The sequence below is a fragment of the Linepithema humile genome, chromosome 2 (assembly GCF_040581485.1).
Source record: "Linepithema humile isolate Giens D197 chromosome 2, Lhum_UNIL_v1.0, whole genome shotgun sequence".
Classification (NCBI taxonomy): domain Eukaryota; kingdom Metazoa; phylum Arthropoda; class Insecta; order Hymenoptera; family Formicidae; genus Linepithema; species Linepithema humile.
In genome coordinates, this window is record NC_090129.1 from 27,325,299 (window position 1) to 27,353,289 (window position 27,991).

Genomic DNA, 27,991 nt, shown 5'->3' on the forward strand with positions numbered 1-27,991 from the left:
ATTTAATTTTATTTTCAATGTTGTTGAAACTCTTTACTTGTATAGTTTGCTACAACATTTTCTATGTATCCAACAATACGATTAGGCTTTTCTTTTAAATGTGTTTCAATTAATAACATTGCATAGTCTTCATCGTCAGATTCTTCCTAAAAATACGTATAGAATATAAATATAAACAATATTTTTAAATAAGTTAAGATATTTATGGAACATTTTGTAAAGATTCTTGTTAATAATAATGACTAATTGTATACTTAATAACTTGTAATTTAATAACTTGTTAATAATAATGAATAGTTAAAATGTTTTTGTTAATAATAATGATTTGTTTAAATTTACTACTTATAAAAGAAAGATGTATTATGATATAAAGCATTATATATTATAATACTTATCTGAATATTCAGCATTAAATTTTTCGCAAAAAAAAACACAGAAAAATAAATTACTTTTTTCACATTTTCTGCCATGTTGTCAACTCAACTGTTACGTTAGTCGTTCACAAAGTCACATAAAATTGTATACTCCTAGAGTTAACTCCTACATAACCCAACTCTACTCTGACTCTACTCGAAGTAAACTTTATGAACGCACCCCAGGTTTCTCTCTGCTACTAGTATAAGGACACTAGAATCTCTACCTAGAGATACTTTTTGAATCGCTTTCCTCTCTTTTCCACAAATTATACAAAAAAGGGATAAAGATATCATAGAGTGTAGAAATTTTTTTTTACTACTGTGGCAGGATGAGGGGCGCTGTGAGGCCTAGAGCCGATTCTGTGTATAAACATCGTATTTTCTGGAATGTGTTTCTAACCTAAAGAACAGTGCTTTAACGCTTATTCACGCGATAGTTTGACTAGCTCGAGTTATTAGTGAAGCTTGTTCTAAAAGCAAATTGTCAATGAGCCGATGACCATGACGGAATGGTACCAAGCCAGGATTTTACGCTTGTGCGAGTTGAACAATGTCGACGAAAAGAAAGATATTTTGATGGATATCAAAATCAAATTTAGCAGTCTAAATAATCGAGATGCTGAGCAGGTCGCTCGATGTTTGGATTATAGGCCACTTTACTCACAATTAACCTCTAGTGACAGGTACGATGACGGATGAATTTTTTGTAATTCTCGTGGAACCAGTCAATCTTTAAAATTAACGTAAAGTATATAGTATGAAAATGTTAAATAGATGAGATATAAATGATTGTTCTATGAACAAAGTTAGTCATTGAAAAAAAAATTTATCCATAGTTTTAAAGCTGTATTTTAAAGCTGCTCTCAATCATAAGGAAAAATAATTCAAGTATAGAACGTTTTTTATTATCACTTGATAATATTAAATATTTATGTATAAATCAATAAAATGATGTATAAATGATTACTTTATGTATGTGACTATCTTCATAGGATACAATATAAAATTTACTTTTTATAATAATAATATAATATATCATCTCTAAAACAGAGCACAAAATTATTTAAAAATGAAAGAATTTAATTTAACCATTTTTTTATTACAGAGAAATTATAGAACAAATATGTGACATTCTGACCATTCTGTTTAGTGTGCTAGAACCTGGAGAAATTTATCAAAGATACTCAATTGAAGTGTCCGCTTTGATAACTAATCCAAATACTAGTGTGAGATTGCTTGTGCTACGCGAGTTTTTGCGTACAGCTTCACATACACAAAAGATATCTCAACTGCTCACAGATACCACTCTTCTGATCTCAATTATAAATAAAATTGGTGATAAGGATTTAACGATTGCCGAATATGCAATGAGCATAGTAAAGAAAATTGGACATAATCCAAATGGTTTACACATTCTCTATAAAGGTGAACTTTTGAGAACATTTGCCAGACTTTTGCAGAATGTCACTATTAGCTTTCGTGTTTATGAAGTTATTGTGGACATAGCCAAGACATCCAGAGAAGCTTTGGAAATATCAGCTCAATCAGGCTTTCTGAACAGTTTAATCAATCTATTAGAAAACGAAGATATACTACTTCAGCTAAATGCCTTGGAAATATTGACTCAATTAGCCATATTTGAAGAAGGTCTTAGCTATCTAGAACAACAAGAAGTGTTGAGTAAATTAGTTCAAAAAATAACACAGGCCAATGAGGATCCTTTATCGAATCTTTTGATCCCTGGTCTGATGAAGTTTTTTGGCAATGTCGCGCGTTATTGGCCCAATGAGTTGTTCTCCAGGTATCCTGTGATAATCACCGCGCTGTTTGAAGTGATAGACAGCGGAGACCAGAATATTCTTGGTCCCGCATTGGATACCCTGGGATTCGTGTCTGCAAGCATTGAGGGCAAGTATGCATTGCAAGCTCTTGGGGATACAATGGTCGGCGCTCTTAAGAAAATTGCTGAGATAGTGCAAAGAATGCCTACCGATTTAAGAATTCGCGGCCTAAATAACTTAGCCCTTATACTTGAGGTCAAGCAAGTCAATCAGGACAACAGAATTTTGTCTTTGACAAAATTGTGGTTTGATTCATTATGTGATGATCCATTAAGTATGATCGTAGCGATATGCAGACAGCCATTCGCTGATATTAGACAGGCCGGTTTGGAGGTGCTGGCGGTTATCAGCTCTCAAGTTTGGGGGCAAGAGTACATATCCGTTTATCCGGGTTTAATAGAATTCCTATTAGATAGAAATATCGAATTGTTCAAAGAGTGCAAGGATGCGAAGTACGAAGTGGTAAAATGTTTATCTCAAGCGGAACGAGACGTATTCGATGCGGACATTATGCAGAAATTTAAGCAATTTGTTAATGAGGGTCCATACTATGTTAGTGTTGCGACAGAAGTCGCAATAGAAGGTGCTTTATAAAAGGAAGCAATTTCTTGCATTATCATTCAATGTCGATATTAAAGATTGTATGTAACATACTTAAGCATTATTGCAAGAGGCGGATTAATATTTATTTTTTAATTTGTTCGCAAGAACATATCGGTTACCTTGGAAGAGCTTTCTTCAACTCGATTGCATTTATCATAAAACTGATCTTACTAAAATGCATACATTTATTTCTTTTTCTTTGTGACAAAATTAATGGAATAATTTCTGTTGACATTAGAATTTATATATGAGAAATGTATACATTGTTTTACGTATAACAGTATGCGGAGAAGTCTTACGTTGTTACTTATTTAAAACAGATTAAACAAATACAACATGTACGTAATAATGTTTGCAATATTTCACTTGTGTTTCGCATATCTTTACAAAACTTATATATATATATAACGTGTAAATAATATTGTATAAATAACCGTATGAGCATTCGGTGTATATTAAATATATATCTTAATCTCTATTGTATACGTTTTCGCTTTTTCGGTGAAAGAATCTTCAGCATACTGACTACTGGTGCTTCAAAGGTGACTGATACAACAAAGGACAACGCGAAAGATAATACTATTTGTCCCAAGAATGTTATCATCTAAAAAATAAAGTGTTTTATGACAATCACTGTCGTGATTCAAATTTTTTTAGAGTATAAACTTACCACTATATCTTTTCCCAAATGAAATGGAGAGTCTATATTCATAGCGGTTAACCGAATTACAAGTGGATGAACTAGATAAGCGCAGTAAGTCACTCTGCTAAACGGGTACAAGAATGGCCATGACAGTATTTTATTTACGTATCCTGAAAATATCGATTTTTTAAATAGTCGCTTAATAACATAGGACCACAAAAAAATTTTTGGAAATGAACTCAAATCAGAGTAGGTATTTCTTATAGATTTTGGGTCACTGAATCCGAATTCGTAAGCCATTTTGCTTCATCACGTCCAGTTTTTTAGATAATCGAGAAAAATGATGAAAAATCTGTGAAAATTGGAAGAAACATTTGAGGAAAGAATAAAAGTAACTATGACATTAAAATGCGATCGCAGAACTGATTTAAATATATTTTGGTAAGTTAAATAAAGTGCAAGAAATAACAAAAATTTTGCTTTACTAATGTTAAGTATTATAGTCTAACACGTCGTAAAACAAATCGACGTAAATTGTGCAACATTGTGCAACAAATTTTTTTGAAATTTATACTGATCCACTTCGTGCCCAACTTTGTACCTCACTTACCTAACTTATCTTCCAAAAGTAACAATTAAAATACATTTCTGAAAAGACCTAGTATAATTTACACAGATCGCCTGACTATTTGTTGCACAATGGTACTTTACATTGATTTGTTTTACGACGTGTTAGGCTATAATACCTAACATTAATAAAGCAAAACTTTTTTTATTTCTGGCACTTTATTTAACTTATCAAAATATATTTAAATCAGTTCTGCGACCGTATTAATGTCATATTTACTTTTGCTCTTTCCTCAAATGTTTCTTTCAATTTTCACAAATTTTTCATCATTTTTCCCGATTATCTAAAAAATTGGACGTGATGAGGCAAAACGGCTTACGAATTCGGATTTAGTGACCCAAAATCTGTAAGAATCACCTACTCTAGTTTGAGTTTATTTCCAAAAATTTTTTTTGTGGTCCTGTGTAATTAATCTAATTATTGTAATTAAGATTCAATAATTTATTAATGTCAAGATTTATTCTCACCTCCGTAGCCAGTACTACATGCTATCACGATCCATGCTAAGCTCAACGCCCATGCGCTGTGACTCAATGAAGAATATGCAGCGGCTGTAACAGGTGCAAGTTCTGCTTCATATAAACCGTAAAGCAAACTCAAGAGACAGGCGGCAGATAGAAGCCATCCTACAACGACAGTAGTCTTGGACATTTTCACTTTGCAATCAGTCTTAAAGAGGAAGTAGCCGACGGACATTCCAATCAGATAGGGACCTAATCTTGTCCACGGCTTGTCATAGATCTTATCGAACAGTGCTAACGGGTCGTCCGAGCTTGGCATGTGATTGTTGACTAAAGCAATGTAGCCAGTAGTTGCCCATGAACTGATCAATAGACTGACTAACGCGAAAGCTGCGATTTTGAAGTGATTCGTAGCCAGTATTAGTATGACTCCACCCACTATGTAGAACTGCGTATCATCCGCAAGGTACCAGCTCCAAAGCATACACTGTCAAGGTAGAATATAAATTCAAAGTTTTATCTTTAGAGATGGGGTAAAACTCGGAAACTCAAAAACAGGATGAATTAAAAAGAACTGATGCGAAGGATAATAGTAATTAATTCTTCACAAAAACTTTACAAAAAAAAAATAGATAATTTATAAATATTTTCTATCTTTTATTAGAAGAATTTTTATTTAATAAATTCTTCACTCACGTTAAAACATTTATTGAAGTTAAAAGAAAAAATTTAAGAAACCATTTGTCTGAGTCATGAGAATTTAGCTATTCTCAAGTCAGGAATTTTATATTATTGTTAGCAAAATGTTAATAAAATGAAACGCACCATTTGTTCGACGGGGAACCAAGTGTTGATATAAAGCAAATTTCTCCACCAATAATTGGGGCAATTATAATGATCTGCCGTGGGAGGCTCGAAGACAGAGTTTGCGTAAAAATGCTTCATGGTAATCTCGACTGTGCCCAGCACGAACATATACGGCGTAGTGAGTCTGCAAAATCTGTAAATAAGTAGGCCGAGGAACTTCAGACTGCCAGCAGCAAAGCCTCGCGTGCCCTGCGTGAGTCTTTTCAAGTCTCCCTTAGCATTAGTTCTGAAATACAGGAAGCTGACCAGCAAACCACTCATAAAGAAAAAGGTGTCGACGCTGAAGGCTCCATTCGTGATGGTCTGAAAGAGGAATCTCTTCTCCACTATTTTGCGATACTCCATGTTATCCGAATACTTAAAGATGACGATGCACGTGTGCCCAAGAATGACCCAGGCCATCGATATCGCCCTGATCCCGTGCACGGTGCTGATGGTGTCTCCGCCCACGTTACGGTCGCAGATGACTCTCAAGTTGGTTATAACGGAGAACGAAAGTAGAAGTTCCTCGAAGACGCCTGAGAAGATAATGAGACGTTGAGAAAGATTCATTTTTTCGCAAGAATAAAATGGAATTAACGAAAGGGAACAAATGAGAATTTATTCTGTAAAATCGCGTACTTGTAATTTAAAAAAAAAATGAGTTTATAATTATTGATTTTCTTTTATATTTAATTAATATAATGTAATTTTTAGAAGAAATAATTAAAAATTAATTATAAAATTTTATTATATTGCTAATTGTAAGTTCAAGCCAGTACGTTGGAAGTAGAAGACTGAAATCTTTAATTACTAATTTTGAGAATAGATTTTTAGGTTAAAGAAAAAAATTTGGGAAAAAATTAATTTATTGCAGTTCTTACTTCGTCCATTTTTATAGCGCATAATCTTTGTGTGTTTTAGTATAATATAAATATTTTTATATTTGGCAGATATACGAAAGTTTAACGTACTAAGTTGTCCTTCCGTGGTGGATGGCTGCGAGTCATTCTCACGATCGTTGTTATTATTAATCTGCTGCACACCGTTGCTGCTAGAATCTGCCACTGGAACAGGAAGGTAGACCTTACCTTGAAAAGCTACGGAATATAATAATAAATTGCGTCACTTTTGATACCGTCCTTGTCTTTGTCTTGATAGTCAGTGAGTAGTAGTCTCTATCTTAGCCTGTGCTTTAATTTAGCCTATGGTTTATCTCACGATGCATTACGCCAATTGCATTTCGTAATTATGGCATCTTTTACAATTATCGCAAGACGGATTATTACCGATATAGTGAGCTGACAGCAATTCTCTTTATAAAGTAGTTATTATATTGTTGCTAAAACACGCCTCTTTTGGTCTTTTGTCGTTTAATCCTAATTTTTACAATTCTCATCTTTGTTTTGTAAAGCATGTCTTTTTGCATTTACTTTTTTCCATTTATTTGTTTGTTTTTGGAATTGATTTTTTTTAAATTCTTAAAGGCTCATATGTGTGTGTGATTAAACTATCAATACATAAGACTATAACTATTAATACAAATAATAACATATGTTTCAGCTTGAATATCCAGCCAACATCTATATTTTACACTGAAGATGGCTTGACAGTCAAGCTCAAACGTATTATTTGTATTGACATACATGTTTTTCTGCACGTACATCCAGCAACGACTCTTGTTGCCCTTTCTTATTGTATTGATTTTTTTAAACAAAATATTTATATATTATTAATTTGTCTAAGTTGTAACATTAAAAATAAAAAAATTTTATGAATTAAATTGTAAAATTGTATTTTGCATTCAATTTTGAATATATCTTACTTAATAAAATTCAAGATTTAATTACAAAATTTAAAAATTTGAAATTTATTTATAAAAAATGTTTAATGTTTAATAGTTTTAATTATTTTTTAATTGGTATTTATCCCGTCTCATGGTGTGAGTAATAACAAATGAATATAATAATCAAAAAGTTCTTGATTTTTGAAACCTTTACCATTTAGTTTTTGATTGCCATTAGTAAGATCATCGAATTTTCCGTGCTTCTCTAAGTCGTAGATTACATTTTTCTTGCGGGTTACTTTATTTAATAAATAATAATCATATCCAGTGCCAAGGATCATCAATATCGAAACTATTACGCTGACACCGCTGAAACACAACAAAGTTTTATTTTCGGCGTTTGCACGAGCCTAATTGACTATCATAAAACTTTATTTTCAGCATTTCAATTTGAAAACATATTAATGTTAATAATAACAATATATATTTTATGTGTAAATATACTATATTATGTAATATATTATTTAAGATATGGCTTGTCTGCTATTTTTAGTGATAGTCAATTAGTTAACACTTAAAGTGAATACATTTTTTTGGCACCGCAATATTGAACACGTGGTTCACGTGGCGTACGGGCCAATTTTTTCACTAAAAGATCACCTGAAAAATTCTGAAAAAAATGTTAACATATTCTTTGAAGTCTAAAGTAAGATTTTATACCATAAAGTTTAAGAAAAAATAAAAAAATTAATTAATTAATAAATTTTGGTTTTTCTAAAAATCGATAAGTTAGAAACGGTCTGGACACGAATGATCCAGCCCACACGGAACAAAAAGCTCTAATGGATATCCACTAGATGTCCATTATGGAGATTCGAAACCTCTATTAAATGTCTATGTAATCTCCTATAAATGTTTACTAGACATCCACAGTTCCGCATTACATACCTCCATTCAACATCCATTAAATATATTCATAGATATCATATGGAGCAATCATAGATATTCCATAGATATTTCATAGAGCTGATAGATTGTAGTTTCAATTCGTCATTAATAAAATTATTTGGAAGTAAAGTCACAAATATGATTGCGAGATAGTCTTGTTTATATAGGTGTTAACAAAATGTCACGACTGTGAGACAGTCGAGAACTGTGAGACAGTCGAGAACATGGCGACACTCTGTTAGCACCTACATAAACAAGACTATCTCGCAATCACATTTGTGACTTTACTTCCAAATAATTTTATTAATGACGAATTGAAACCACAATCTTTCTACTAAACAGATTTGTAACGTTAACACTGAAGATGGCTGAATGATCAGCCGAAACGTTTGACATCAACGATGCCCTAACAATATTCGTTACTATGGATACTGATACTTCTATCAAACATCGATAACAGATGTCTAATAGACATTTATGATGGATTTATATCGTCATTTATCATGGAAATAATATGGATTTCTAATAGAAACCTATCCAATATCCATCGTAGAGATAGATGTAGTATGGAGTTATGGAGATTATATGGACGTCCATTGGATATTATGTTCCGTGTGGGAGGTGTTCACTTTAAGTGTTAAATATTCAATTCTTTTCCGCAAACTTACAACAAAACCCAGAAAACTGGATCCGTGTACATATCATACGGATTGTGCTGATCTCTAACTTTTTCTATAGCCGAGTGTTTAATTGCAAATTCGCCTGCGGCAAGTTTGCCAATTATGGCGACGTCGGAAGCAGAGCATGAAAATGGCAAACAAACGCCAAGATGAATCAATCTTGTCTGAAACAAAATAGATTTATAGCTTTTAGAATTAAATTTTGCATAAAATATTGTATAATTATTACAAAAATTCTTTGTAAATCCAAAATCAGCATATTACAAGTATAAAAACAATGTTTTTATTTGTAAGTACAGAAATAAATTAATCAATTCTATTTACTGATGTATATCGGGATGCGTTTATGGAAATCCTCATCATATAGAATCCCAAATGATAAGGTGGTATATCAGAAAAATTTGCTTCGGTCAATGTATCTTTTCCGCTAAAACCCACATTGACCTTTTTTCTTGGTTCCGCATTAAATTCTCGCACTTCTTGGATCGATAATTCCGCAGCAATTTTGGAATGTTTTTGAATATATTTTTGCCCGATGTAATCACATTCGGTGGCTGATCCCGTGAAATATGAGTTACCCCAGAAGAACCCATTGGTAAATCTTCCCGATGCGTCGTCCACTAATAAAATAAAATAAAATTAATAATAAAAAATGACTTTTTATTTATTAGAAAAATATCGTTTCTTTGTAGACATAAAAACATATAAAAACAATAAATAATGAAATTTTTAATAATAAAGTAAAAATAACAATTATTGGGAAACGGTTTTAACTTTTTTATTGAAATATTGAAAAATGATTGTGTATGTAATATACAGAGCACAAATAGTTGACATATTTTAATTTTTAATTACAGCTTTATTTTACATCAAATAAGATTGTAATTTTAGGTATGTGTCCTTGAAAATTTATTTCACGGTATGTTCGATATGGCTTTTATCCCAGACAGCACACATGTCCAAAATACATCCAAAGGGTATCCAGAGGACGTCTTGTACAGGGTCGGATTTAGACCGTAGGGGGCCCCTAAGCACTGGCTTTAAAGAGGGCCTTTTTAACATAACTAAACCTAACATAAACTAAGTCATGGGAAAGACAAATATAGAAAACACAATAGACAAGTATGCATTAAAATTTATTTTAACATTTTTTCTGTATATACCCATACAGCACAAAACATTGCAGCAACATTGCGGCAATATTGCAATGTTCTTGCAATGTTGCTAGAATGTTGCAATATTGCCGCAATGTTGCTGCAATATTCTGTGCTGTATGGGTAAAGACTGTTTATCTATTTAAAATTTTGTTTTCTGCTTTTAATTGTTGAAAATTGTTCAATAATTTCATTAAAAAATATAGCTCGTAATTTATCGTTTTCTATGGACATTAATGTTAAATCTACTAACCTTTCTTGAGTCATTGTCGTACGCAAATAATTTTTTATTCGTTTTAATTTTGAGAAAGATCTTTCTCCAAAACAATTTGTCGCCATTAAAGATAAAAATAAACGTAAAATTGCTTCCACATTGGGATACGCGGTTTGAATTTTATCTTGAAAAATTAATTGATATAATTGTTCATGACTTAAATATTTTCTTTTTTGATAAACTTGTTTTACGTAAGTATGAAAATGTTTTATTTCGTTGGAAAAATCATGTTGGACATCTTCTGGAAATTCCTGTTTTAGAAAGAGTAAATTTTTTTGGATTTTTTTTTCCAATGCATCTAAGTTTATCAAAAAAGAAAACATGTTAGATACATTTTTATAAATTAATGCTCTTTCTTCCAAATTTCTTTTCAGTGCATCAATCATTGGAATAAAAGACTGCATTTTAAATTTATCTCTAGGAGAAAAATTTTCTGCAGCATCAGGGGCATTACTATCATTAACTTGCTTCCTTCTTTTTATTTTTCGTGTTTTCGCAGATTTATAATCAACATCAGGAAGTTTTTGTTTTGCCTGAGACTCGATGTCATCAAAATCTTCCCGGATATTTTTCACAAACTGAGATAGTGCAGAGTAACCTACACAGCATGGAATGTCGTCAGAATGTTGCCAGAATATTACATTTAAAATCTGAAATATTCTGATAATAATCTCAAAAATATTCTAGCAATGTTAGCAGAATGTCTTATGTCCGCACTTGGCAATATTCTGGAGACATTCTGTAATATTCTGGCGATATTATACAGACATTCTGAAGACATTTTGTAACATTGTGGCAATATTCTGGATATATTCTGAAATATCTCCAATATGTCTGCATAATATCGTCACAATATTATACGTACGAAATAAAATCTCTCCATCAGTAGTCGGTGGCATATATATGTGGAACGTATATTGCAAGGACACTTTCATTGAACAACCGTATATTATGTAGACCAACCGTCATTATGAGGCCGGTACTCATAATATTTTATACGCAACGTATGTTATGTAGACCGGATTTCACAATTTCTTTATCGAATTTCGTACATTATGAGTACCATTTTTAAAAATATACAGAACATGCATTATGAGGACCTCTTTATTTATATATACTGTATATTGTGAAGACCATATAAGCTTACCTATGAATAGGAGACACGAAAAAATCACACAAGACACCACGAGTCATGAGACGCACCATACACGATGAAACAAAACTAAAACAATGAAAAAAGCGGGAAGAGTGGAAGACTAGTTTTGTGATTCGTCGCGCCGCGGGCACTCGTTACGGGAACTAGGTTATTATGACGCACACATAATGCTCGCGTCGATATGTATATTATTAGGCCCGACGCTATGGCTGGCTGGCACATGTATACGCGCACTGCCACGCTTCTCTCAAATGTTTAAAATTAAAAAGATGCATTTATTTCGCAAACACATGTACTATATATACAGAGTATATGTAAGTTCAGTAAAATAAAACTTTATTCAAAATGTACCTGTAATACGGATTTTTATTATATATTTTTGCAAATTATTTTTTTCTTATACCAAATGTCGCCAGAATATTATTTACATTTTAAATCTGAAATATTCCATATACATATATACAAAATACAAAATATTAAAAAATAATAATTATTAATTCAGTTATTACAAATTCATTGCATATATATTTATTTTAATATATAACTTTAGCCGTGATTTGATTATGAGTTCAGAGAAAGAAAATCATCATAAAATATGGTGTATTTGCTCTCATATATATATTAGAGTTCACAATTATAAGTAATTATATATATCGCGCGAATATTATACATGTGTAATATTTTAAACAAATCAATTTCACCAAAATACATCATTTATGATATTTATTTTATTTCGACTAGTTGAATAATATATTGTAAATGTAATATTTGAAATAGAATGTAGCCAGAATATTTTATATGAGACATTCATAAAGATTTCAAGCAAAACCCCTCCAGAATATTGCAAGAATATTGCAAATGTAATATTTCAAATAGAAAGTCTGTAGAATATTTCATTCGCGACATTCTGAAATATGTCAAATAGAATGTTGCCAGAATATTTCATATGAGACATTTAGAAAGATTTCAAGCAAAACGTCTCTGGAATGTGGCAGAAATATTGCAAATGTAATATTCTAAATAGAAAGTCTGTAGAATATTTCATTCGCGACATTCTGAAATATGTCAAATAGAATATTGCCAGAATATTTCATATGCGACATTTAGAAAGATTTCAAGCAAAACGTCTCTGGAATGTGGCAGAAATATTGCAAATGTAATATTTTAAATAGAATGTCTGTAGAACATTTCAAATAAAATATCCTACATGTAATATCTCTAGATGTTTGCAAAAATATTTCAAATGAAATATTATGTACAAGACATTTGAAATATTCTAGCGACATTCTGGTAACATTCCATGCTGTGTGGGAAAGTTTTGCAGTTGTGCTTATTGTTATTTCTGCATTTTGGAGAGCTTTAGATGTTTTGTCGAACTCATTCAATAATTTTTCCCAAAATTCTAACATAAAGACGAATTCGAACTCCTCCATTATGTTAATCAGAGTAGAAGCCTGATTTCGATATTCCCCGCTTTCATTTTCATCTTCAGCAATATGGTACAGAGCAGCAATAATTTCATTGTAACCTCTAACTACCACTGAAGTAGCTTGTGCATGAGCATTCCATCTTGTATCAGAAAGTCGTTTAAGTTGTAAAAAATATTTATTTTGCTGCAAATATTCATTCAAGATTGACCAATGCTTCGGCGATGCTGAGAAAAATACGTACAACTCTTGAATGGTAGAAAAAAATCGGACAGCTTCAAGACACGAATCAACTGCAGAGCATCCAACGAGATTCAATGAGTGGCCAGCACAAGGAATGTATATAACGTATTTATTTTCCTCGCGAATTTTAGCTTGCATTTCTTTATATACTCCGGACATGTTAGCAGCGTTGTCATAAGATTGGCCTCTACATTTACTAAAATCGATTTGGCATTTATCTTTTAAATATTTTAAGACAACCTTTGCTAAATTTTTGCCAGTATGACTTTTTATGTCAAGATATGTTAAAAATCTCTCAATGGGTAATCCACTATCCGGTGATACATATCGAATAATTATAGCCAGTTGGTCAATATGTGATAAATCTGGCGTCGAATCAACAGAGATACTAAAATACCCGGCAGTTTTTATATCTTGTAAAATCGATTCTTTAATTTTTAAGGCCATCAAATGGATGACTTCATCACATATTGTTTTGGATAAATAGGATGATTTTCCAGCACCACTATTACCGTATTGTCCAATATGAGTCGCAAGAAATGGATCATACCTTGCAATTAGTTCCAAAATTCCTAAATAATTGCCATTATTTGGTGAGCCGAATTTTTCTTTACTTTCTCGGAAAGCTAAGCCGCGTTCTGTTAAAGTACTAATAACGTCTATTACTCGATGTAAAACTTGTTTCCAATATTCTTTTTCTTGAATAATTTGCATGCCAAGTTGTAAATCCAAATTCGATTCACGTCTCCTCGTTAAAAATGAAAACAGAGCATTTCTGTGGTCTTCAGAATTTTCGTGTTGTTGAATACAAATTAGATTACGCCAGTCACTGATACCTTCGTTTGCAAGAGATGTTGACGATGCAGAAAATATTTTACATACGAAACAATAAACACATCCCGTTGCAGGAGAGTAAACTAACCAAACTCTATATCATATTTTTCTCCGTTAACTTTTGTTCCGTGAAAAATATTTTTAGAGCAATATCTAGAAGCATTTGTGAATTCTCTCTTCGATTTATCCAATCCAGTCCATTGCGATGTTGACAGTCTGAAGGTCCCTTCTTAATCCAGTAATCAACATCCGTTTTAGACAAATGACTCCAAAGACCAACATCAAAACACTGAATATTTTGCAACGATTTTGAAAGGATATTATCATTATTGGTATTGGGCATGTCATTATCCATTTGATTTTTCTCAACTGCATTTGTAGATATTTCAGCTGTCTCTGAATTTAAATCAGTGTCTTCAAACGGATCCTGCATGTATATTCAAAATATAAATGCTACGTTATCTTTCATTCCATTAAGTTAAATCACTCCAAATTTAAAGTGTAATGTTTTGTCAAGTGTATAAAATATGAAGTGTGTAAAATATGATGTATTGTCACACGTGTAAAATATGGAATATGAAAGGCATAAATTCTTTTTAAAACGCTGGGCCGACAATTTTTTTCTAAATTATTAACTTATTGTTAGTTAAATATTAAAACACAATACCTTTGAATTTAGGTTTTCAATTTCCTGCGATTTTTCTTTTGCACTTATAAAATTTGTAATTTTTATTAACTTTTTTCGAGCTTTTTCCAGTTCTTGCTTTCTTTTTCTTTTTTGAGAGCCACTTTCGTATACTCTTTTCATTGTTAATAAACGATTTCAGAATAATAAAGAAGTATCCGCGATTATGCGATTTTAAGTTAGAGCACTTAACCAATCGTCTATTTGCGGATTGTCTTCTTAATTCTTTCGAGATTTTTTGTTTTTACGCATGCCGCACGTAGCATGCATCAAAACAAAAGATTTCGAAAAAGACAAAAGAAAAACAGTAAAATAGTTCGTAAAGTCGTACGCAATGATACGTAACAATAGCGAAATCGTCGTTAAAAGTTAGAGAATCGCCGTACTGCAACGGGATGTATGTATTATTGTTTCGTATGTAAAATATTTTCTGCATTGATTTTATTAAGACTTTATAGGGGCCCCTGCAGATTCATCTCTAGCAACACAAAATTGAGAAAATATTTGTATGTTAAAACTTTAAAATACATTTACAAAATACATACACGCTTATTTTTGAGCCTTAGCCTGTTCTAGGTGCTATTTATTAATATATCTTACATATAATTGTAGTTCGAACGTATATTTGTATGTAATATTGAAAACGTATTTTTTTTTTCCGTCAATTTAATACTCGTATGAAATTAGTTGTATGGAACCTTTGAGGCCTCTGCTGACGCGGGGCCCTAAGCAATTGCTTATATTGCTTATGCCAAAATTCGGCCCTGATCTTGTAGTCCCAAAAACATCCTCTGGACGTCTTTTGGATATGTTGTGCTGTCTGGGATTGCGCCGACCTCTTGAAGGTGAATTTGTTGTGAACAAGCTGCACTTATTTGTAATGACTCTGCGGCAAATGTCCTCATGGATTTCACCACACAACTGTACTATCCGGGTTTGCATTTCCGTGCATTTCCATTAATGTTTGCAGATCTCAACGCGAAAAGATGTTCTTTTAGATATCTTTTAGATATTCACAAAAAGAAATTTAAGGAATTTAAATCGGAGCTTAAAAAAATGACCAAAAAAATCTTTATTGTGGCGCTTTGGATAGCGATTGGACATCAGCGGTCTGCAAACGCTGTATTCAAATAATTTAACACAACATTAGCGGAGTGAGAAGTTACGCCATCTTGTATAAACCATTGAGTATTAATGGGCAGATTAGTCGCGAGATCCATGAAGACATATGCCGTAGTCATCACAAACATGTGCATTCGTCTTAAAGAAGTTGTTTGATGAAATGGAGGCCATCTCGAACACGTCATACCGTGAAATAAATTTCCAAAGACACCACATTTTGTACCTAAAATTGCAATTTTATTTGATGTAAAATAAAATTGTAATTAAAAGTTAAAATGTCAACTATTCGTGCGCCACCCTGTACAAATATATATATTGTACGTATATTTAAAGTATTTCTGAATACAGTAAAACCAATGCTAAGTTGATCAAAGAATTCATCGACAAAATTAAGGTCATGAGTTCTGGAACACGTTGCACGTTAACGAAAACGAGTGCTGAGAAACGCTTTCATCGAGTTATGACGATCGAGCCGGAAGTGGTCAGTCATTGAATGCGGCGAAAGTATTTCTATTCAAAGTAGGTCGACGACTTTAACTCGTGAGAGTGAAAACGAAGATTGACGATTTCCGAGTCAAGAGAGATGACGCGTTAGAGATCTTCAAGAATTTAGATTTAGAAAATTTACGTAGCGGTATGTTTTTCCAATCTCGTATTACTAAAATTTTGTTCTCCCTGCGATTAATTGTTATTTTTATTACTAGAAAAAAATGTATGCAAAATAAGAATACATTTTAACATTTCTCTAAAATAATATCGTATAATATTGAATATATTGATCAATTAAACAATGTTTTATTATATATTTTTATTGTTAGTTTGTCCTCCAATTTTATTATTATTTATTTAATTTATCATTTTTATTTTATTTAAAAAATTTTATGCAATTTTCTTAATTTTTAAAAATGTTAATTTGCCGTCTTCTGTCACTTCCTTTGATTTGCCTCAGTCTCGATGGCTCATAAATATGTAACAATACTATTCTACTTTCTTATTTAACCGCAGTAAAAAACTAGATGATAATTGTTTACGTGTACCTATAGTTTCACTTCTTTAACCTTTTCACTCTCCCCGTTATCAATACCACATAAATAAATCAGCATTGTGCTAATTGTTATCTAACATAAAATTAGTAATCTTCGTTTAAATGTCGAATTGTGATGAAATAACAAAATCACGTAATATGTTAGTGGATGAGAATATTCAGAATGTGAGTTTTTTTTTTAATGAAGTAATATACGGTATTTTCATTATCGTGGACAACATAACGCAATGGTATATCTGATGGTCGTCGTCACGCCAGCAAGGTTTATGTCGGGGTGCCTTTGACAGAGTACGTACTTTCTATTCGGGAAGTAAAAGATATTATCTAATCGTCAGCATGACGAAGAATTTACGAGATATTACACAGACCGCGGCTTAATCGCGAACTCGTTACGTCACTTGCGACGGCGTACTTGTGGCTGTGGTCGACGTCATCATTCTTCTTTTTGAGCGCGCACGAGAAATTAACAGAGTTCTCAGCGTAGATTTCAATAACTTTTTTTGTAATCTTGGTTATATAATATGTTTAAAAAAGATACGACCGGCATTTCTTTTATTGAAGAAAATTTTTCATTTAGAGAGTTCAAAATATAGGTGATTTTTAGGAATTTTTTTAAGAAAATGAAAAGAGATATCGAAATGTAATTTTTTCATTAAATGTGTTACTTTAATAAAAAATATTTCTTTAGTCAATTTTTATTAAAAAATGTAACGCGCAAGTAATCTATAAGATGGTTCACTTTAGTGGTCGTGATAGCGCCATAACCCATTGGTTTGAAACAAAAAAACCAGATTCTTAGTTAATAAAATTCTCTAGCACATGAATCTAAAAAATAAAAAAAATAATAAATTTACACTCTTTTTGCTAATAATAAATGGGAAAGCAGTTCCAGAAATATTAAACAACTTAGAAAACAAAATAAAGATACAAATATAATAAAAAAATTAAACAGAATATTTATTATAAAGTGAGTTGAGTAAAAATGTCGGTACTTTAAAGTTAAAAATCGATTTTTGGCTCTTTTTTTTGTTGTTGCAGGTCAATTAAAAAAAAGTAATTTTTGAAAATTGTTATAAGTTTAAGGTTCATGCACTAAAATTATATGTAGTAAAACCTATCTATTTTACAAAAAAATGGAATTTAATTGTTTGATTCGTTTGAGAGATATTACGCCAATTTTGAAATGGTTTTTATGGTTTTGAGAAAATCGCGTTTAAAGAAAAACTGGGCTGTTAAAACTTAAAATCAGAAACCCGAACCGATCTGAAACTGGAATCAGAACCGATAACCGTTCCGCAATCATTCGTTTTTGATCAAATCGAAACTGTAACTGAACCGAAATTTTATGAAGTTTATAATACCAGAACCATAATCAGATCGGTTAAAATATTTTCGGTTTATGGTTTTTTTAGGTTTTTTTTTCGATTCTTATTCTATACTTTATTACTTTATTACTTTTTATAGTATAAAAAGCATTTATTCAGAAATAATATTATTTTATTAATTTATTTTACATATTCCCTCTGGAATTATTTTCAATAGCGTATAACTCCAAGAATTTTCCGACTTTAGGAAAATTCACATACAAACATATTGCATTTATATACATATTTTAGATACATAGAAAATTCAGAAAATGCAAAAAAATTAGTTTTTTGAACCCACTGAATGAGAAATCTTCTTTAAATTTATTTTAATATATATATATTGTATAATAAAATAAAATGAAAGAAAATTACACATACTAGGTAAAAATGTAGTATGCAATCACATCAGTAAATCATCCAATCGCTATCGTCGTCAATAATAACCTGGCATCTCCGTAGTACATGCTATCTATATAATACGGAAAGGTTGATAACAATTGGACGATTTGTTAAAGTGATCGTATTACATTTTTACCTGTAGCATACCTGTGTAATTTTTTTATATTTAATAAAATAAATTTAATACAAAAAAAACTGGTTATGTTTTTTGTAGACATACTGTACATCACAACTTGCTTTATCATGAAGGGTATTAATATCATTGAAGCTATTGACCTTATCGAGAACGTTGATTTAGCGGACGCCGGGTAAAAGTCCTTGATTGTACTGGATTGTATTCTGTGATCGACTTTGATATTTTTTTAAATATTTAATGCGTATTTCATGTAGACGCATAATAAAAATCGTTATACAATTATATTGTACACGCATAAAAAACATAATTATTTATATTTTTTACTCTTTTTGCTGATAATAAATGTGAAAGCAGTTCCAGAAATATTATACAACTTAGAAAACAAAATAAAGATATAATAAAAAAATTAAACAGAATATTTATTATAAAGTGAGTTGAGTAAAAATTATTTACATTTAATTATTTTATAACATAATTAGTATAGTTGTCAAAGTGTTTATTCAGTTTGGACCTATTCTAAACAATTTTGATTTGTTTTTGATTTTAAAAAAATATTTGATTGGTAAGAAATTTGACGGAGACAAAGTGGCGAAATCACTGTATGGTTGCGTGTAGAATTTTATAATATCAAATTCATAATATATAATAAAAATATCCTGGTTAAATAAATATTTCGATGATTATGTTAAAAAATAATTAAATGTACGTATTAAAAATGTTTTTATTGAATTTTGTAATAGATATTTGTCAAAACTTTTACTCTATTTTTATTTTTATTTTTTGGACAATTCTCGCATAACGATTGCATGTTTGTTAATCACTTGCCGATCGTGAAGTTATGTCAACATGAGTAATTTACAGAAAAGGATAGTTATGGCAAATAACATAAGAATTATATAAGCACTATGGCTATTAGCTGCATAAAGTCGTAAGAGTGTTACGTGTAGTATATCTAATACACGTAATACGTGCATAAGCAAACAGATTTATATAAAAAAATCTAAATTTTCTGTATTCACATTTAAAATTTATTGAACATGGTAATATAATAATGATCATGATGAACTGTCATAAATTTGGTATTTAATAATATTAAATGTGCATTATGTATTAGATATGTAGTAAATGTTTATTGGCAATTTTAAAAAATTAATTTTAAAATATTTTTTTGATGAGCAACGTTGTAATATTTTTTATACAGTACACAATATTAACTTTAATTAAATATGCAATTTTATGTACATTGAAAGTTCCATGAAACCACATGGAACTTTCTCTCAATAATACAATACGCTACAATAATAATTTACAATATATCGATAAAATAGTAAAAAATATTTATGAAAGTGAAAGTTTCGTGTGTAAAACTGGCATTTAATCAAAATATATTAGATTTGTAAAAAGAACACAAATATTATAGATGGGTTTAGCTCAGGTTTTCTAAGATCTTCAAGTAAATGTGTCGTAAGCTGCTTAAACCATGTAACCGGTTAGTAATGAAAGGATTGCTTCTATTGCTCGCTTTATTATGTTCACTGTCGAGGTTCTTACGCCGATTAAAGTTCATGGACCGTGATTACTACATACTGTACATTAACGATCCTAAAGGTATTATTGTTTCAATTGAGTTTCCTATATTCGAAAAATATTTTTACAACATTTATAAACGTTAGCTTTTTATACAATCTTTATATTGTAAACAAATTTTATTTTATTGCTTGTAATTTGAAAATTGCAAATGTCAATTTACCTTAAAAATTGATTTTATTATCTTTCTAACATAATTGCAATAAAATGGTACACAAAAGTATAATTTTGAATTTAGCTAAATTAGTTATTTTTATTTTACTAAAATTTGATAACGGTTTACCGCTATTATCACAGTAAAAAGTTTTATATATTTGGAAAAAGAATTCAATCAGGAAGTGCCACATATGGTTGACATATCCGACGATATTAAAGACTGAAAAAGAAAGTAGATCTTTCGAAGAAGGTGACATTATTGCGTTCCGTGTATAGCAGCGTTATGTAGCGCATTTCAGCTATTTTGTATTAATTTTAGTTATTCTCTTATGAATTTTCTCCTTAAATAATTTAAAGATGACTCATTGATTACTTTTATGTACAAGTATGTCTGTATTATAAATTAATAATCAAAGAAAATAATTTGAAAAGAGAAACGTTAACGCTTGCACTCAAACAAAATTAATGTTGCAACATCTATATTGAACCACTTGACATTAGTCAGGCAATATTAATGCCCGCCTAACATTGACTTGCTTTTTTAAATTAATGGAGGTTGTATTAATTAACGGTTTCGAGCAGACGATGTTTCTTGATTATTAATTAGGAAACATACGAATTTCTTTCTTTCATCATATTCTGATGAAAGCGTCTAATTTATTTGATCACAATTTCACAATATGGCAAAAGTGATTCAATGACATTTGTATTTTAATAAATTTTATCTATTTTTTCGTATCTAAATATATATTTTTTAGTATAACATATGATACAAAATCATGCAAAAGATCGATGCTTTCTAATTGTATTATAAATATTATTGTCAATTTTAAATAAATTTTGAATCTTTCTTCAAAAAAGAATATTATATTAAAATTCAACCTTCGTTAACATTAGCACTCGCGCGTAATCCTAAAAGCGAGCATATATGAACTATAAAATATACTTCTCAAAGAGACGCACAATGACTTTCTTCTTCTAACCATATACAAAAATGCAACAACTTCGATGCAAATAAAAGTGAAACGCATCCTCGTTTCTAATACAGTGTCTTAGCTGTCATTTATGGTCGCGCTATTGCAACAATAGATTGGTACATTTCAAAGCGGATCCATAATTGACCGTTAGTGAAACAATCGATGATTGACTTTCTAGTTTGTTGACAATTGGGCAATACGAATAAATTTAATTCAATCAAATTCTGTACACGATGTGTACGTAATCATTCAAAGCACCTGTATTTATTAGTCAAAAAAGTGTCTATATTTAGTTTGTATTAATTTAATCAATTTACAATTGTAATTTCTAAAATATCATAAAATTTCTTTGAATTACACAAATACTGAAGAAAAAGAACTACACATTAATTGGCAAGGATGAAAATGTGATATGATTATAAACATAAGTTTACAATAAATAAATTAAAATAATTTTGATGGAATTACAAGTCTTTTAAAAAATAAAAATTTATATAATTACAATATACGAAAATCGGTACAAAAGTGATACCTCCAATTTTGTTTCTCAGAAAATTTAATTCCTACAATATGATGTAATCTTCAGTCATTAACAAACATTCAGTTATTTTTTCACAAAATCACCATCATTTTGCATGCATTTTTGCCATCTTTGAATCAGACGCCATATTCCAGACTCGTCAAATTTTTTGCTGCGACTCTTGAGAGCTTCACAAACAAATTCTTTTTCTCAGAAAATTTAATTCCTACAATTGATTTTTACATGAAGTAATCTTCAGTAATTAACAAACATTCAGTTATTTTTCCACAAAGTCACTATTAAGAAAAAAGTTTGTGAAGTCCTCGAGAGTCGTAGCAAGGAATTTAACGGGTCTGAAATATAGCGCCTGATTCAAAGATGGTAAAAGAGCATACAAAATAATGGTGACTTTGTAAAAAAAATAACTGAATGTTTGTTAATGACTGAAGATTATACCATGTAAAAACCATAGTTGTAGGAATTAAATTTTCTATGAAAAAAAATTGGAGGCATTACTTTCGTTCCGACCTTCGTATTATTTTTGACATCAATATATGTCAAAATTTAAATATGCAAATAATGGAATGAAATCGGTTGAAGTAAGGAGTAAAATAGGAGTAAGATTTCATTGGATGGATTGGCAACATTAATTTATTGCTAAGTTATATAAGAAAAATTTGAGAAAGCAAAATATAAATATAACTTATGTAATCTAGAAATAATAATTATGGAATGTAGTGAGATAAAAATTACAATTCTAAAATGTGCTTTTTTTTGAAATGTCAATAACTTCGCAGTATATATACATATCATTATATATTAAGTATATTACATATCATTATATCATTATATCAACATTTAAAAAATATTTATGATTAACGAGTGCTTTATTGCAAGTAAATTATCCAACATAATATCATACATTTTAATCGGTATGTGTTGATGCTAGTTATGAGATACTAGTTACGTGTTGATTTTATATATTCTCGGAATTCATAATTAACAGTATGCACGGGACAGTATATTACGCTACGCTTACGATTGCACTCTTTTATATAATAATTAAATAAATGATACATTTTTTAAAAGAAACTGTCAAAATTTAAAAAGCGATCATCAATTTTGTTTTTTCTCTCACGTATTTTCAAGTAAAATATACAAAAATAGTATAAATTGCTGAAAATACTTTTGCACTCCGAAATTAAAGTAATATTATACTGGAATTGTTTTTAATGACATTATTAATCAGGATCGATTTATCCCGCAGTAGTAGTAAGTTTTACTCAATTTTGCCATCAATCATGTCGACTGTCACTGTAAATTTGCATTTAAACTTGTTGCATGATATAAGATTCATGATATAATATACTTAGTAGCTATTTAAGCAACTTCGAAATACTATGCATATTAGAATGATAGCAAAGAGTGGCGTGTGGAAAGTTTATACTAATAAATTCATTTGATAAATTAAATCTCTAGTTAAATTGATGAATTAATTTTATGTTGCTTATAATTTTAGGAAAAATATATCAAGTATTAGCAAACTTCAAATAAATTTGGTTAATGTTTATGGAAACAACTAACAAAAAAACAACTTCGGTTATAATCTAGCCAAAATAATTTAATTATTTATTACTGTTTTATATAACTTTCACTATCAACGCGCGCTTAATCCGACGCAATCATAATAATCGTATCGTTAGAAAACGCGAATCATCGCTCGTATACTAAAAGAGTATTCGAACGTAATCGAAATGGTACGCACCGATATTACTGGGTGCAAATTGTTTTGTTCATAATAAAAATATCATTTCCGCGAAAGCGAAAGTTCATGATTTCATCCCCAGTATCACGTAATCCTCCCTTCTCAAATAGTATAATTTTAATAATTGCAATTGGGCTCGTCACTTTCTAATGCCGACCGAATAGCTTCTTTTTTGTCTTTAGAGTTCAATTGTAAAATTGTAAATTATTTGCAATTGTGCTATATATTATATATATAACAACATATTTATATTTATCAGAATCGCTAAGAAAACATTTTCATAACTTGAATGTCTTACTATATGATCGACATATTTACATATGCAGTTCAATGACGGTATCCTCTTTTGATTTAAAATGGTAGAAACTAGGAAGTAATATTTTCTTGATGGAACAAGCAACCGGATGTGGATGCAGCTTATGAGAATATAACGCTTAAAATCAAAAGAGCGACAATATTTAAAATAAATAGTATGTATTTTAAGTGTTTTAACACTAATGTTTCCTTCAACATTTTTACGGTAACAACGTTTTCTCGGTATAACATAGCGGAACCTTTCACCTTTCATTGCGCATGAAGTTCGTGAAATTCACGAATACCGCAATGATGATACACGTCGCAGACTTACAGAGGGTGAAAGTAGTGACGCCGGTAAAGGTGTTTTCCGGTGAGGTCGTCGAGCGCGCGTTGTTTCACGAGTGTAATCATGATTGTCGACGATTACTGAGAAACCATCAATCAGGAATAACAAAGCAGCTCGCGTGTTTGCACACAAAAACTGCCGCTCGTTTATTTTCCTTTGGTATTCGCACCGATACTTTTACGATGATTTCCCCTAAATTGCGGATATGTGATTATCGCAAGAATGAAATGCGAGAAGGTAAACCCTGACCTACTTAAGACTGCTATTTGAGCGGTTGTCAGATTCTCTCGTAAGGAATCTCGTAAGAGTTCTTGCTTGTGAAAAAAATTCATGCACAGAAAAAGAGGAATTATTTAAAAAATAAAAATTTTCGAATAGATTAGATTCGCATCAAAAATCAAGCAGTAAAAAATTAAGATAAAAAAATCATATTTTTGCAATACACATATATGCACACGATCATGTGTGCGTGCTTGCCGAATATGCAGAAAGTGGTATTGACCGAGGAAAATGAAATATTGGAGGCGCGACTCGTGCGTTGCGTCGAGTCACGTCGACCTTTTCCTTGTGAAACCGGCACGTTTGATCCGCTCTTTGTTATGTCGCTAAAAGTGAAACCTTGCGATGAAAGTAGGCAAATTGGGGAGAGGGGAGTGACCGGAAAACGGACGCTGTTTAGTGAAAACGTTCCTGACTAGTTCATCAACATGACTTTAACGATGTCCTATTTCTTCGACGAATGTAGGTCACAGCATCGACAAAGCGTTTCTCAAATATTCAATATTAGTTAAACTCTTTGACAGACTGATATGTACAGTACTGAATACATTTTTACTTTTTTAAGGAAAACTATAAAATAGGCCATTATTTGGTTAATCCTACAATATTAAATATTAAGTATCTTGTTCAAATGTCTAATTGTGCATTTTAATTGAAAAAGAAAAAGAATTTTAACTCGATGAAGAAAACTGCTATTAAAGTAACGACGGACGATTTTCGATTTCGTGACATTTTATGTGAGCACTTTGTTCCCACAATCATGATGCAATTGGAAGGGATCGTTCGAATAATTCACATCTCACCAAATGATTTAGCACGATTATCTACAGTGCAATGTAATGTAGAAAGCTGCATGAGGGAGAAAGTTGCAATGCATAGGAAGTTACATACATGTGGCGCGCGCGCACCGAGTCATTTGGTGCGAAAACGCAGAGCGCGTGATCTAATAAGATCAAAAATCAAACATCAATGCTTAACGTAACGTAATTGATTATATAAAGTTATATATATTGTTATTAAATACTCGTTATGAAAGAGCGAAAAGAGAAATATAATATATAATTATGTAATGAGTGCGTAGAAAGACGATATTAGTTAAACTATAAAGGTTTTAAATTTCTTCACAATTTAAGATATAGCGAGCCCCACTTTCTATCAATCTATTTGGAGATGCAAGTTATAAAAGTCTTTCGCATAACTGTATTTAATTGTAGTCATATTGTGCCGTTCAATAAAATGACATTGCAATTTTTATTTTTTTAGTCATTAGAGATAAAAGTAACACAAAGAAGTGTCGTGAACAAAGAGCAAAAAGTGAATAAAACATTGATAATACGTATTTATTATCTTTTTTATAATAATTGTTGTTGAATGAAGCTAAAGATATGTGCTAGAAAAACTTACTTACGAGATAAACAAGAAAGTAAAGCTTCTATATATGAAGGATATCCTTGTTACTGTAGAAAAAAATTTAATTGTGATTGTATTGTACGAACATTTCGAATGTTATAAATTAAGAATTTATATTTTGTCTAAGAATTACGAACTTTTATTGTTCTTTTTTATAAAAGAATTTATTAATAGATAATAAAACAGATAATAAAATCCTTTTTAAAATTTGCAAAATTATCAAACAAATTGCATTGAATTAACTGACAAAAATTTAGTCAAAATTTCATAACTGCTCTTAAAGATTCCGAGTAACAGCTCTTGTACAAAGTTATGATCCACGTATATTATGTTTATAACTATTGCTACTAAAATGTCACTCATAAACTTTCTATTAGTATAATAAATTTTTACATAAACGATGTAGCACAATTTTGCAATGCACGTCAAACAAAGAGAAACGCACCGACAACTAACTGTTGAAATACATAATTGATAGTTTTATTCATGCAATATAAGAGAGAATTTAAATATAAAAATTTAAAAAATTATTATATATAATAGATGTAATATAAACTATTTACATAAAAGGTCTAGAATAATTTTGTTTATATTTTAGAGTAATTGCATAGAAATAAAAAACTTAAAAAATTTTGGATATATTAGTTTCATTGACAATTTTTAAATATTATTGTGCTTTATCATCTGCACTTATCGAAACATTTATTAAAAATAAAATATCTTTTTATTTATAAAAAAATATTAATAAAGTTTTATAAATTAAATATAAAAGTAGAGTTAAAATACAATACATTTGAATAGCATGATATAGACAGAAAGGCTTACCTTTAAGCGCCCATAATTCTTCCTTCTTCAAAGCATCGACGTACGTCGTGATGTCTTTATCGCATTGTACTCCGATGTTGTGCTTTCTTTCGACCCAATTTCTTATTAAATTACGCGCACTGAAAACATCCAGCATATCGGACAGGCTGGTCCAGTTTTTTTCGGGCACATTGATTGTCGCTGGTAAGCTTCTAATTCGAAGTATCGGTTCTTCTACGTTCGGAATATCGGTAGATATTTCCTCGGCGGAGATCGCGGAAAGTATAAGTAAAGTGAGTAACGGCAAACGCATTGCGCTCTTCATTTTTATCTATCAAATGTTCACAGAAAAAATTTACGACGCGTTTATAGAAAATTTGTGTGAGATCACTGATCACGTATTTACATTATTGGCGACTTAGACAGATCTTTGGAATTGATTGTCAAGAAAAATTTTTTTTTGTTCTATCTCTCAATCTTTGTAATTTGTTCTAAGGAATCAAAATTACCAAAATATTTGAAAAATGAGCAATTAAACTGTCCTCTGTCCTCTGTCCTCTGAGCAATTAAAAATCCTCTGTCAGGATGTTCGTGACATTGTCAAGAGTATCACTGTATTACTTCTCGTACTTGTTGCAACACAATTGGACAATTTGATCTATGTTAATCACGCTACTCGATAATCTGACGCACAATTTTGCGAAATTGTTACGTAAATTTTGGTATTTGTATTTCTAAAACAATTGTTAAAAAATCTTTATAATGCAGCTTTCTTAAGCTCATGGTAACTTTGAGCAATTAATGTTTCCGTTTAAACTGTTTCCAAGAAATAAGAGGAGAAAAAGAATATAAAAGATAATCGACTTCAGGTGGATCCTTCTTCCCTGCTGGATGATCACGGATCAACTGTATCGCACGAGTGGGTTGTAGCCCGACCAATGCTTTTGAAATGTCTTGTGGTACCGGAGACGTAATGAAGAGGATGGTGGGGCGGAGTCTTCCTGTTAAGTGAAAACTAAAATCTGGGACTGGCTGGTACGCGCAAGACGATGTAAATTCGATGACAGGTAAATTCGTATATGTTTCGGGTTTGTAAATACGCGATCTACGCCGAAGAAATATCATCAACGAGAGACATTTTTTTTTAGTTTATTTA

At 30.8% G+C, this 27,991-nt stretch overlaps 2 protein-coding genes across 3 annotated transcripts; one reads left to right on the forward strand and one right to left on the reverse strand.

Moving 5' to 3' along the window:
- Positions 1–613: 613 nt before the first annotated feature.
- LOC105678026 (26S proteasome non-ATPase regulatory subunit 5) lies at positions 614–3,493 on the forward strand. The gene is made up of 2 exons (XM_012376999.2): positions 614–1,099; positions 1,522–3,493. The coding sequence occupies exons 1-2, from the start codon at positions 912–914 to the stop codon at positions 2,849–2,851; spliced, it is 1,518 nt and encodes a 505-aa protein (XP_012232422.1). The 5' UTR covers positions 614–911; the 3' UTR covers positions 2,852–3,493.
- Positions 3,023–27,967, reverse strand: LOC105678025 (nose resistant to fluoxetine protein 6). Of its 2 annotated transcripts, XM_067349835.1 has the most exons (10): positions 27,345–27,967; positions 26,857–27,166; positions 9,177–9,472; positions 8,841–9,016; positions 7,439–7,593; positions 6,413–6,538; positions 5,418–5,977; positions 4,599–5,079; positions 3,531–3,673; positions 3,023–3,464 (listed from the first exon to the last, which is right to left on the reverse strand). In XM_067349835.1, exons 2-10 carry the CDS (start codon positions 27,158–27,160, stop codon positions 3,336–3,338), a joined length of 2,370 nt encoding a protein of 789 aa, XP_067205936.1. In that variant the 5' UTR covers positions 27,161–27,166; positions 27,345–27,967; the 3' UTR covers positions 3,023–3,335. The 2 variants fall into 2 exon arrangements, with proteins under 2 accessions (XP_067205936.1, XP_012232421.1); XM_012376998.2 differs by having other exon boundaries at positions 6,413–6,505; positions 26,857–27,965.
- Between the last annotated feature and the right edge of the window lie 24 nt (positions 27,968–27,991).